The sequence below is a fragment of the Bacillus rossius genome, chromosome 14 (genome assembly GCF_032445375.1).
Source record: "Bacillus rossius redtenbacheri isolate Brsri chromosome 14, Brsri_v3, whole genome shotgun sequence".
NCBI lineage: Eukaryota > Metazoa > Arthropoda > Insecta > Phasmatodea > Bacillidae > Bacillus > Bacillus rossius.
In genome coordinates this window covers 6,245,906-6,259,922 of record NC_086341.1, presented here as the reverse complement: position 1 = coordinate 6,259,922, position 14,017 = coordinate 6,245,906, and the positions used below count along the sequence as shown (strand labels likewise).

Below are 14,017 nucleotides of genomic sequence, written 5' to 3'. Positions count from 1 at the left end.
TTTAATATTAATACAATTTGTTTTTTAATTTGGCAGCATAAAAAAAGTGCTATTTAACATTTTATCTACTACAGCAAACATGAATTATAAAAATAAAATATTTTGAGTGAGAATACAAACCAGAAAGTACCTCTTCCATGATATTAAGGGCAGAGCGACCAATACAATGCAGTTCTGCCCCATGTTACAGATTTTCAGTCATTATTACTGATTTAGATGTCCAGTTATGAAACTAGGTAGTGTTAATGTACTTATTACAAAAACAGAAACTTTCTCAATCAGTGTTTTTGTACAATAACTATCGCTCATGTAATAACAAGGTGAAAATTTTGTTAAGTACTTAACATAAATATGAATCCTGAAAACTATTTTAGTTTTTTAATGATAAGTGGTTTTTCAAACCATGTAATATTCAAATCATTTGATGGATAGATTATCTCAATACTGTTTAGAAGTGGTGTTAATTATTTTATAAAGTCTAGTATGGTGTTTGTTTAGTGCGTGTTGAATTGTATGCATACGTGTGATTACTGATGGGTGTTACTGGAAGTTTCTCCCGCCAAGCCCATCCATACAATGGTGTACTTCTATACCGTATAGCTAGGGACCGGAAAAATTTGCGGGTTCAATGAACTGCGGGATGAACTCCATAGTTATACGTACACTCGGTCAAATGCCACCCACTCATTGGCTGCTTGTCTCGTGAGGCGTCCCAACGTAGCAACCTGTGTGATTCGATAAAGCTTTGGTCTGGTATTTCTCATTGTCCCGGAGTCATCCAGGTGAGTCGAGAGCCAACAGCAGAGGCAGCACCGAGGTGTAACCGTTTGTATTTCGGCCTGTCGCGAAATGAATTCGCGAATTTTTCCGGGTCTCTACGTGTATAGCCTGCGTTCAGCTAAGTGGCGCCGGCGAACGTGATCGCGGGGATGGGAGGCGTCGCTCACCCCGGGAGGGCCCGGCGGTCCCCGGAGGCCCGGAGGTCCCGCGGGACCGTCGTAACCCGGCTCCCCCTTGGGCCCGGGCTGGCCGTTCAGCCCCGGCAGTCCGTCCGGCCCGCGGTCGCCCTTCTGGCCCAGCGGCCCCGGCGGGCCCGAGAACCCGTCCCGGCCCTGCAAGCACACGGCCACTCCGTCCGTCCATCACTCAGTCGCGGATCTGAAACACCTCTCGCGAACACACACTCTGTGACCATCGTTTTAAAAACTGTACTCGGCACAATTAAAAAAAAAAAAATCACAGTATTGTCTTGAAAATATACCATTTTCCTCTTATAAAAAATACCAAGAATAATGTCTTATAAGTTTCACCAAGCAGTTCCTGTTACTAGCGATGAAACCTGAAAATAAATTTTAAACAAATCAAAAACTTGCTGTTATTTGAAAAAAAATTACAATTTTGGTGACATGGCATCCTCCTTACTTTCAGGGCACAAAGTTGTGATATAAGATTATTTAAAAACTTAATTTCGTTCATTAAATTTATTGTATATAGAATATTTCAGGACCTCTGGTAAGGTTTCGTACATTAGAAAGAAGTTATAATAATTTAAACGAGAAATACTACTTTAGTTCTAACCAGTGATCATTTTATTTTAGATCTGCATAAATAAACAAATAAAATAAATACTGTGTGCAGTTACGTTGTTCATAATAAACCTTTACTTCATATTATACGAAATTCTGAACTCCGAACTGTCACATTTGCCAGGCCTTCCTAGGCAACCTTCAAAAACATGTCACACAAAATCTTTTAGCAAACAACATTTATTTCTAAGACAATATAATCCTACTGTACTTTTATAAAATAAAAATATTACAGTTCTTTCATTTTATGAAAAATATTACCAATTGTAAATTGGCTCTAAGGCTGAAACAATTAATTTCTCCAGAGACTTAAAATACTTTTTTATAGGTTATGTAACAGATGAGAAAGCATTTGTTATCCCTGAAGTGTTCAAGTAATTCAAAAGTTGTGTAACAATAATTTGGAAATCATTTCAATAACATGTATAAAATTTTGCGTGAAACATTAGTTTACATAATCTTTAGCTAGAGAGTAAATAATTTCAAATACGTGAAATAGTTTTCATGTAAAATTTAAAATGTTCATTTCATGCATGTGAACGGTACGTGGCAGACAGTAGAACTAGTGGGTAGGAACTCACCCTGGGACCGGCTGGCCCGGGCAGTCCTTTCTCGCCGATCATTCCGATTTGCCCGGGCACTCCCGAGTCGCCGGTCATTCCCGGCTCGCCCTTCTGGCCCTGAGGGCCTTGCTCGCCCTGCAACACACACTCGGCATTAGTACAGCTGCTCGTAACATTTCCCTGCTTGCAGTGCCAGTATTAGCTTCATAAGGTGAAGTCACAAATTCCATATTTACATAGTTTTTAATATTTCCTGCTTGTTACTTCGTAAAATAATTTTTAAATGGTTAAAATAGTCATTATATTTGCACAGTGGTTGTTTTCAAACTGATAAGTCACCTATTTTTTTGTATCCAAACAAAAAATTAATGCTGTTTTTAACATGAGAACCCTAGAGCAGATATCTCAAAACAGTGAGTTATCTTACATGATGGCTATTGGGAATTGGGTTAATTTGTTGGAATGGTTCTAAGAAAATGGGAAGAAAAAAAACTAATAATAATAATAAAACTGTTAAAAAATCTTTACAGCTTTTCTGTTTGCTAAATATATATTTAAAAACATAAAATTTAGTTTCTGCACATTTGCCTGAATTTTTTCTCAACCCCTTAAAAAAGGTTATACATGGGTTATACATGGTAATGGTTTTTAAGGGTTTGCAATTTTATTTAATGGCCCTAAAAAGGACCTGAAATTTGTTCACCAGATATGATTGTCACCCTGAATTAAGGCAAATTTTGTGTGCATGACCGAAACAAAACCCTAAGCTGCAAGCACCAGTTTACTAAAATATTCTTACGGTGTCTCCTTTGTTGCCTGGTTCTCCCTTCGGGCCGACGTTGACGCCCTTCTGTCCGGTGGCGGGCAGGATGGCGGGCCTGCCTTCCGGTCCCCGCTCGCCCTTCACTCCCTTCTGCCCTTTCAGGCCCTCGTAGCCCAGTCCCATGTTGCCCTTCTCGCCCTTATGGCCCGGCAGCCCTTGCGGGCCCTGGAACACAGCACGACCTTGACTGCAGTTTCGGCTCGTGCCGTCGTGAGTCAGTTCACGGCTTTCCAGGGGGTAAAAAGTGGCAATACAGGCCTCTCACATGATGAATGTAGGTAACACAAAAAGGGTAGTCAGGGGGTTGGCTGGACGAACTCTCCACCCATCGTGGCGGCTTGCCGTCACACTCCGTACGCAGAATGAATGTGAAGGAAAAACACCACACTCAGGCCAATACCCTGGAATGTAAAGTTTTCCAACTAAAAAAAAAAAAACCAAGCTAACGAGGGAATTTAAACCCACGATCTTTGATTGATCTGTCAAAACATTAGTTGTAAATCCTTTTAGTATTTACCTCACTGAATTTTCAACAAATATTCACATTCAGGTGTTCATCTATAATGGTTATTATTTGACTCCACCTGGTCTTGTTTAGATTATTTACATAGATATATTTAATGCATACATTACCAAAAAAGAAAACATTCCCATTTTTGAATGTAAATATAAACCAGTCGATCTGAAATTTGCCATACTGACATTTGCTTATGACCATACACAATATTGAGATATAGCTTTATGTTTAAGTAGGTAAAACAAACTTAGTATTGTTTTGATCAAAGTTATTTTCCATATTAAATAGGAAATAAATATAACATTATTAAAACAATAGTAATTTATGTCCAAATAATATGAGAAAGTGTTTATTTAACATGTTAGGATATTTATATTTTAAACGTTTGGTGGTATATAATATGAGATAGACATAAAAGTATGGAAAGGCATCACATTACACACTCATGAACATGAGGTAGTTGTAATGTTTTGTTTCAATAAGTTGACTCCACCAGCAAAATGTTGTGCCAGAGCAAACAGGTGTAGAATTCTCTTTGATCCGTCTACGCTCAGATACGTTTCTGTAGAATTGCAAAAACATTACACTGTTTCGTAGATTTGATAATATGATTATGATGATGATGGGTTGACTGGCTTGGAGGCTTTGCCATGGAACGATTACTATGGTGTGAACTAGTCGAAATGATACAGTAGTGTTTGAAAGATTTGTGCAATGGGAGTGCATGACTTGATGTAAGCTTTTGGACATACGTCATTGCTTAGCAATGGCATATGTCCAAAAGCTTACATCAAGTGATACAGTAGTGGGTCACCGTTGCCTTCTGCAGTTTCAGGGTGAAGGGAAAACACAATACACGATCCTGAACCCAGGAAGGAAAATTTTACTGATCAGGTATTGGACCAGCCTGAAGCTATAACCGCTGAGCGAATAAGTGGGACATAAAAAAAGTATGTGTGGAATCCACGTGCGACAGACATGAAACTTCTTGCTTATTATATTATTAGGTTTAGGAAACTGAGGTTGCATATATGTGTGTGTGTGTCTGTGTGAGCACTAAATTATGCTATTTCGCAAGTATGCAAGTCTGCAAGAATGCAAGTGTGCAAGTATTCTGCGTCAATTCTACCTCTTCCCTGCCATTTCCTCATATATTGGTTCCCCCACCACATTCTTAACTATTCCCCTCATTTGATCTGAATTTTCGTAACGCTCGAAAATTGTAGCCCGTCAGCAAAGAAGTTTCACTATTTTGCACAAACGTAAAAATTATATATTTTACTTGTATTGTACTGTTACATGCCTAGACATTTAACGTACAGAATATATTTAGTTATTTTCCATTCTTATGAATAAGAATATTGTATTTTTATTATTTGTTTTAAATATTGTTTTACCCCACAGGACTTGATTACCTGAGTTTGTAACTTAAGTGTTTGACTACGAGAGCTATGCTCTATGTAGTGGGAAAGACATATATGGACCGGCAATTAGATATACCCCTCTAAGGACCAATTGAACAAAAAGTATAAACTGTGTTATTATACGTGTCATATACAAAGGATGTGGCATTGTTGGAAATTCTGTTTTTAAATTTAATTCAGTTTTGTGTTTGCAACTTTGTTAATACCTTTTGTTTTCTATATGCAAAGAATATTTTAGATATTGCATTCCGTATGGATGTGAGTACTTGGGTTTGTGTTTATTTTACACTTTCAAAGCACCCGTGGACACTGGCGCGCGGTTGCGATAGTTACCATCGGTCCGATCTCTCCCTTCAAGCCCGCTCGGCCCGGCAAGCCCTCCTGCCCGGGGTTGCCGGGCGGGCCCCGCACGCCGTCGAGTCCCGGCTCACCCTTCTCGCCCTTGGGGTAGGGTCCCGCGTAGGCGGGCTCCCCTTTAGGGCCCGACCGCCCCGGCTGCCCGGGGAAGCCACGGGGTCCGCTCTCGCCCGGCAGGCCGGGCAAGCCAGGAGATCCCTGCACACAGCATTCCACACTCGTTCCTGCCGAGAGAGGCCGCTAGCAGATCCATGCTCGCCATCTCACCCCAAACCCTGAATAATTTTTGAATTTTCTCCTACTTTCTTATCATAGATTTCCAAACTTACTTTATTATTATTTTACTGTAGTGCTACAGTTAACAGGACTTTTTTTTGAATCACAAGTAAAATTGAACTAAATATTTCAATTCTAAATTTACTAAAATTGTGTTAGAAAAATTAAATTTTGGCCCTCCCCTGACCCATCATTCTTAATCCGCCCGTGAGAGAGTCACAACAAGTTATTAAATGGAGCTGGTTTCAGGGCAGTCAGTATTTGGTCAGGATTATTTTTGAAAGTGTCATGGAGTAAATACTAAAAATGTCAAAAAAAATTTTTTTAAAGAGTTAGAAAATTTACAATATTTAATAAGAAGCATAATTTTCTTATTAAAAATAAAGATATATTAGTCTACAAGTATATAAAATATTTTAAGTAAAATTAATTTTGCCTATGATTACGAGCGTTCAAAAAACATATTTTCTGTTCTTGGCCTATGGTGTTATGGATGAAAGAAATGTTTAAAACAAGAGAGTTTGTAACAATTACACATTTAATGTTATCCTAATCCCTGATTAACTTTATAGGTACAAGTCTTGTAATTACATTTTGTTTAAATAAAAGGTTACTTTAGTGAAATTTCTTTTAGAAAATGTTTGTTATTATTTTAGTCTGCTATAGTGTGGCCTTTAACATAATTGTTCACGTGAAAAGTTTTCAGTCCAGGTAACTACATATATTATATAACTAAATTCATTAATTTTTTAAAGATACTTCGATTTAATCACAGTTTTTTGATTTTTTTTTTTGTTATTAACAGAGAATGCATCATACTGAAACTACAATAGTTTCTGAAGAAAATAATTTTAAGTCACTTCCCAATCTTTTGTAAAATGAAACCTTCACTGTTGAGTAAAAAATAAAAGTCTTTTTATAAACTGAAGTAAAAAAAAAATCTTTTTTTTTTTTTTCAATGATCCTGTGAATTATTATGATGAATTAATTTTAATGAAGTATTTTTCCTGTTAAATTATTAATAATAAAGTATAGCAAGGGGAAAGTAGTTGATAAAGATTTTACAGAAAAAAAGACTGGTTTGTAAATGAAAGTAGTACTTACATCTGTGCCATTGCAACCGTCAAGTCCGGGAAGTCCAGGTGACCCAGGTGGACCCTGCAGTCCTGGAATACCGTTGATTCCGGGAAATCCCGGCATCCCCATCTTGCCCTGAAGCATTTGTTCCATCATGCAGAACAAGGTCGCACTATCATACATCATGCAAGGAGCTTAGTGATAAAAATGTGTACGAAATGTTAGTTGAATGGTATGTGAACTGGAAAGGCCCGGTTGAGTTTTGCAAATACTTTTTTATAAGTGAGTTTATCTTATAGTAAGATAAAAATTTACAAATTTATTGCAAATGGAATTAATTTGAAACTTTACAAATTAAGAGATGCACACAGATCTTGTTTAAAGTTACAGCCGGTACCATTTGCAGTCTTAAGATTTTCTTTAAACAGCGGGGTTCGAAAATAATTACATTGAGTAATGGGGAGGGAAGCAGACGAAAGTTTTTTTCCTCTGGGTCCATAGTTTCTCTGGACGGCTGTGCGTGCAGTGTACATAGAGATCAAAAAAATATTGTGTGTTTATTTGATGGAAAATTGAACTTAAATTATAGTGCCCCACAAAGGAAAGTGATTTTCTGGGAGAGCACACCTTTTTTTCAATTAGCTAGGGGTAGGGTAGAAGGGAGGCAGTCGCCACCTTTACCCCCTTTTCCCACATATTGCTTAACATTGCGGATGATTGTTGTTGACATGAACTAGGATTGTCATAGCGAATACCTATGTTAGCCTGAAGCAAGCTTGCCACAACAAGTTTGCGTACTTGAAGTTTCCTGTTGTCACATCTGGTGATTGTAAAATATACATACAAGGTGAGAAATGCAATGAGAAATAGCAAAGGCTTATATTCTTATGCTTGTGTGTGTTTAATTTTATAAGTCATAATATATGTAATATATTTAATATGTGTCTGTAAAGAGTGTCGCCAAATTCACGCAAGATTTGAATTGTGCACCATTTTTGCGGTAAAGTGTTTCAGACGAAAAAAAATACAGCATGACGGCTGATAGTTCAGGGGTAGTAAAAATTCCAAACCTTGTACTGTATAAAAAAATTTTTAAACCTGTTTTTTCTATCAAATTTTCTTCTTGCAAAAATTTTGGGATACACTATAGAATCCATTTAATGTGTACCCAATATATACTACGTGGCACATTGTACAAATACTTTCGTACTAATAAATGAACATTTTTTTGCATTTCTTTGGCATAATCTGTGGGTTGTGGCATTTTCGCCTTTCCTCCTATTTCACTTCCGCAAGGTTGAAGCTTGCACACTCAATTTCTCCCGAGGTCCCAACTCATTAGTCTTTGCCAATCTCGAGGGTAACATCACACTGCAAGCTTGCAGCTGGTAGCACACAGCAAGTTTAACATAACAAGCTGTTTGCAGACTTGTCATGACAAGCCTGTAGCAAGTTATTTCATGACACGCTTGCTATAAGCTTGTCACGTGGAGACTAGTTAGATTGATTCAAGCTTGCTGCAAGCTATCGTACTTGCCATGGCAAGCTCACTGCAGACTTGTTAGCTTGTCATAGTAAGCTTGAATCAAACCTCTTTTGGTATCTGGTTAAATTCGCCTCTGCGTGTGGGTATGAAATAATATGAATTACTCTGTCTCCTTTTGGTCCTCTTGTCCCCTGGGGCCCTGGCTCGCCCTTGTCGCCCTTCGATCCCGGAAGTCCTTCCGTGCCGGGGAACCCTTGCTGTCCTTTGGGTCCCGTCAGGCCTGGCAGTCCGGGAGAACCCTGAGGATCAGAAAAACTAGCTTTAGTAGGGATGAAGCCACTCGCTGCCACCAACATGAACAAGCACTGGCAACACATTGCTTTGCTAAGATGTACATTTTATTTCTCTAAATCTTACTAACTCAGGATTTTGGAGAGAAAAAAAAAGTAATCAAACATGTACAGTACCTATTTTGTATTGCTATGATATAATATATCAAAGTTTTTTTGTACCACAATTGATTTAGCCTTTTATTTAGATTCTTTATACTAATTGGGGGGAAAAAAGTTTAAAGATATGTTGTGACGTATATGAGGGGTTCACAACCATAGTGGACCAAGTCCATATTTTTCTCATTTGGAGATAGTTCATGTACAAGTATATAAAAACCATGTTTTATTCACTGCCATAATGATCCAAGTCCACAGTGCATTTTCCTCCCGACAGATAGCATCAATAGCAACAATTGGAGAACAAACTCCGCGTTGCCTTTACAGCCATAGAGAACCAAGTCCATGTAACTTTATAGCCTTTTCTCTATGATTGCAACAGTGGAAGAAAAGTGTGTATTATAATATTAAAATGAGTACTAGCTGTTGTGAGTCATCTGGTGAAGAATATGTTCCAGATACATCACAAGAATTATCTGATAACATTATGAGTGATAAGTTATAGTTAAACTAATAATTGTTATAAATAATATTGCATGTACAGTTGTAAAAGCAAACTGGATGCAGCACATGTTTACATTACACCAAGGGCGTTTTCGAAGTGGCTTGAAGTATGTACATATCCATACTCAGTACAGTTTTAAAAGCTGACAAGTATTTACGAAATGTAATTCAAATGTAATGTAAGCAGGTTTTGACAAATATTTTTTTACTTTCCCAGGTAATAAGTTAAAATCATTCCATTACATTGGTGAATAGGAGGTAACGTGTTTTGAAATACAAATCATCTGTTATTTTTTTCCGCAAAATTCATAGCTGTATCCGAATACCTATTGATGCGTCCAGTAAATTCACGTCCTTACATCCCTAAACAAATGCACCCACAGTTGAAAGGCTAGTCAACAGCACAGATGTAGCAGCACAGACTAGGTATTGATCACAAGTTCATGGTCTCTGGTCATTCCTTTCTTCCTAATGATGCAGAGTTTGGGGTGATTGAAACAGCGAGCCGCAAGAGAAATCATATTTATAGTCCAGGAGACTGGAAGGAAATTATTTGTCATGCAAAGAAAAAAAATCCTAAATTTATAGTCACTGATGTTAAACATTCAGACTTCATTTCTACAAAGGCATTAGAAGAAGCCACCACAAACAGGAAAAAAGACACCGATGGAACTGCATTTAGTTGGCTCAACATTCGGTGGTTACGTGTTGAGAGAGGCTGTCCCTTCATTTTGAAGTTCAAAGAAACCCTCAATGAAGATCTGACTTTCCGAAAAATCAATTTGGAAAAGCAATGCAGTGGGCGTAAATTGCTGTCTCTGTCGTCTGTCAATCAAGAACCTTTGTACACGGCCAGAAGACATGCCAGCATGGCCAAAAAGAAGGACATAATGGATCTACTACCTTACATTCCACCAATCTATCATGTGTTCTTCAAGAATGTTCCAGTGGAAACCAACACTCGGCTTCAGTGCATTCATTCGGGTAAAGAAGACGACGATATTATTTATATTGATTAAATAACACTTGTGCATAGTATAATATGGCATACCATTATTTTTGGATGGTTAGAAATGAAAAAGTTCAGCAATGTATACTATAATTTCTGTTTTTGTGATGTGTATTCGATAATGTTAATAGCCATAGTGAACCAAGTCCATTTAAAAAACATCAATTGATAATATAAATAAAACTAATTTCTTGTCTTATCTCCTGATACATGACAATGCAATGTCACAATGTTAATATTATATTGCCATGTATTTTTTGCATTAATAGGTGCACAAGAATTAATTATGGATGAAAAACTTTAATGCTTGATTACACAAATTACTACCAGAAGGACTTGGTCTACTGTGGTTGTGAACCCCTCATATCATAATGTCTTTAATTTTGTAAGCAAGTGTCTTATAGATTCTAGCTAATTTAAACAATTAAGACTCAATATCTTGAAGTCATCTGCGTGTACAACACCAAAATTTTTTACTTAATCTTAGCCATGAATATTTTAAATGGAGGAAAAACTAAGGTCTATATCTGAATTGTTGGTCTTACCCGAGATCCCTTCTCAGCAAAGCACTTGGGGATGCAGCAGCCTGAGCCCGTGCAGTTTCCTCGCGGCCGGCCGTCAGGCCCCAGCACTGGGAATGTGTTGTAGCTGCTGCTGCCGGAGTTTCCGTAGCTCCACGAAGCCCCAGAGCTGCTCTGGTCACCGCCAGAGCCGCCCGCCGCCCCGCCGTACCCACCGGACCCTACCCTGCCGGAGGAGCCATAACTCCCGGAGGAGCCGTACCCACCGGAACTCCCGTAACTGCCTGCTCTTCCAGGTTCCCCTGCCTCTCCAGGTGTCCCATCTGCACCAGGGGAACCAGGGCTCCCATACCCACCAGAACCGCCATAGGTACCAGAGGAGCCATAACTCCCAGAGGAGCCGTACCCTCTGGAACTTCCGTATCCTCCTACTCTTCCGGGTTCCCCTGCCTCGCCAGGAGTCCCATCTGCACCGGGGGAACCAGGGCTCCCATACCCGCCAGAATTGCCATACGTGCCGGAGGAACCATAACTCCCGGAAGAGCCGTAACCTCTGGAACTCCCATAACCGCCTGCTCTTCCGGGTTCCCCTGCTTCACCAGGTGTTCCATCTTCACCTGGGGAACCAGGGCTGCCATAGCCGCCAGATCTGCCGTATGTGCCAGACGAGCCGTAACCTCTGGAGGAGCCGTAACTTACGGAATTCCCATAACCGTCTGATCTTCCGGGTTCGCCTGCTTCACCAGGTGTTCCATCTTCACCTGGAGAACCAGGGCTGCCATATCCACCAGAATTGCCATAACTCCCAGAGGAGCCGTACCCTCTGGAACTCCCATAACCGTCTGATCTTCCGGGTTCGCCTGCCTCACCAGGTGTTCCATCTTCACCTGGGGAACCAGGGCTGCCATAAGTGCCAGAGGAACCGTAGGTCCCGGACCCTCCCCCAGGGTATCCGGCGCGGCCGTATGTCCCCGAACCACCACCGGAGGAGTAGTCTGTCCTTCTCCTGCCCCCAGAGTACGGGTCGTAGCCGCCGGCGGCCTCGGTCCCCGCGCCTTCCTGGTCGTAGGAATCTTCGTCCTCCTCGGGGCCCTCCGTGGTCGTCTGGTCATAGGTGTCGATGTCACCCCGCTCGTGGTAGATGTCGCCGTCCCGCCTGTCGTAGCTGTCCGGGCTGGCGCGGCCGTACGGCCCCACAGAGCCGGAGCCGTTGTGCGGAGGGCGGTACTGCTGCAACACAACCCACAAACAGTGTCCTTTACTACATTCTTGCACTCGGTGTAAGCAGGGCCGGATTTAGAGGTCTGGAGGCCTCGGGGCAACAGGAGTGGAGGCCCCCTGGCCCCAAATTATTTTCCAAATGAAATGAACAATTTTTTTCAGTCGAGTTTTCCAATAAATAATTTATTGTGAAATCAAGTATCTCTTAGTATTTAAAAAACACACATAAGTATAATCGGAGACAAGAATTATAGTGGGGGCCCTCCGTTTGTGGAGGCCCCGGGGCTTTCGCCCCGGTTGCCCTCCCCTAAATCCAGCCCTGAGTGTAAGATAAGGGAATTCCACTACTAAATCAAGAGTATTAGTATAAGTACTATGTGATTCTACATTCCGTCAACCACAAGTAGTCTGAAGCACAAACATTTGGTAAAAATCTACTATGAAATTTTTAGGTTAGCATACTAATATATAAAATTTAGACTCAACAAGTTCAAGTATGTAGCTTAGTTGATGCATAAGTGAAAGTACACTATTATGTGACTCCTGAAGTAACGGAAGTACATCATCGATAAAATATTTCCAGTATGTCCTATTAGGAAGTAATTTGAATTTAGTGTCTCTTCCATTTTGATGAAAGAGTGTGCAAACGAATGAACGGAAGTCGCTCCGATATTCTTTCATACTAAACTTGTGTAGTTAGAGTGGTGTCCACAATACGCTGACCAGATACATCGGAACCAGACCCATCGGCAACGTAGAGGTTCGTGGTGATGCATTTTCCTCCCGAATCAGCGAGAACATTTTCATTTCAAACTCCACCACAGCTGGTTCCAAACCCGGATAAGAAAGTATAAGATGATTAAACCTTGGACAAGCTAACTTCATCCGGCACTACCTTGTGCCTCTGTCTAAGGCTACAGGTGAATTAACGTCCAGCGATTTCTGAATTGGAGAAGGTACTGCAGAGAGTGTGGATGTACCTAGGGGAGCACAACCACAATGTAAAATCGTCGGCTTACTTCTAAAACGTCGTAAGTCCAGATTTTCCCAGTTTCATGTTCCGGATGTGTTTGGTGTATTTTTTTTTTTCATTTTTTCATAGTGCATTTGCTGATAAAACCTCGTAAGTCAACTCTACTTAGTCTCTTTTCTATTCACAAATTATAAAACCTCGTAAGTCAACTCTACTTAGTCTCTTTTCTATTCACAAATTATAAAACCTCGTATCTTTGTCAGTCGAAACCGTGCTCCAAAAGCTCATAAGTTCTCCTGTAAAATTGACTGAAATGGAGTTACGAGGTTTTAGAAGTAAGCCGACGAAATGTGCAAGTTTTGAACTAGTTTTGCCATTAAACTTGTCATTGCGTGGCACTCTAATCGCAGCCAGGGGGGAAATAAAAGTTACCGGCGTACTTCAAACCAGCCTCTGAAATAAGACGATTACAATGGAAAACGAACAGAGACGCCTTTGAAGGGGGAGAGATTTTCTCTGAAAGACGCCACATTAGCTCCATATATAAATTTCTCAAAGAAAATTGGACCCCTTCCACATCATTTTCATTTCCACTAGTTTCTCAAGGCAACAAAAATAGAAAATTTAGAAGGTATTGGTTTGTAACATATCCTTGGCTTGACTATAGTGCTAAGGACAATGGTGCATATTGTAAGATTTGTGTACTTTTTGGTCCTGACTGTGGTGGGAAAGGTGATCAACAGTTAGGAATATTTTGCATCAAGCCATTTATCAAATACAAAGATGCAATATCTGACTTCAAAAAACATTCAAGTTGCAAATACCACATTCTTGCCATTCAAAAATCTGAAGATTTTTGTAATGTTTTTGAGGGTAAAATATGTAGTGTTGACAGTAGTTTTTATGCGATAATGATTTTTATCGTTTGATATTGAAAATTGGCCTTCGTTTATTCAGAGAACACACACTGGAGAAAGGTCGCGCGACGCGGATCACACAGTCGCCTCGCGGGCGTGCTCCAGCACATACAGGATGAGGAGGAAGGATGTGCGGAGAGTCCTGCGCGGCGGGATGTTTACGCCAGTTAATTTTACGCCCCGAGGACTATATTTGGCCAGCACGTGCCAAGAACGTGTGCTTATATCCGCGAGAGTCCTCTCGTCTTCTTCGTCGTGTTGGGCGGAGTTTATTTCTTCCCGCATGTTGGATTTTTTAGTTTATTCTCCCCCCC

At 40.2% G+C, this 14,017-nt stretch overlaps 1 protein-coding gene across 1 annotated transcript in view; it reads right to left on the bottom strand.

Annotated features, from left to right (window-relative positions):
- LOC134539084 (collagen alpha-2(IV) chain) overlaps positions 1-14,017 on the bottom strand; it is a 77,740-nt gene that overhangs the window by 30,744 nt on the left and 32,979 nt on the right. The window contains exons 3-9 of the mRNA XM_063380814.1: positions 10,617-11,822; positions 8,274-8,408; positions 6,651-6,758; positions 5,247-5,468; positions 2,949-3,137; positions 2,168-2,284; positions 948-1,112 (exon numbers count right to left, since the gene is read on the bottom strand). Of these exons, the coding sequence (XP_063236884.1) occupies positions 948-1,112; positions 2,168-2,284; positions 2,949-3,137; positions 5,247-5,468; positions 6,651-6,758; positions 8,274-8,408; positions 10,617-11,822 (2,142 nt within the window). The remainder of the gene's footprint in view (positions 1-947; positions 1,113-2,167; positions 2,285-2,948; positions 3,138-5,246; positions 5,469-6,650; positions 6,759-8,273; positions 8,409-10,616; positions 11,823-14,017) is intronic.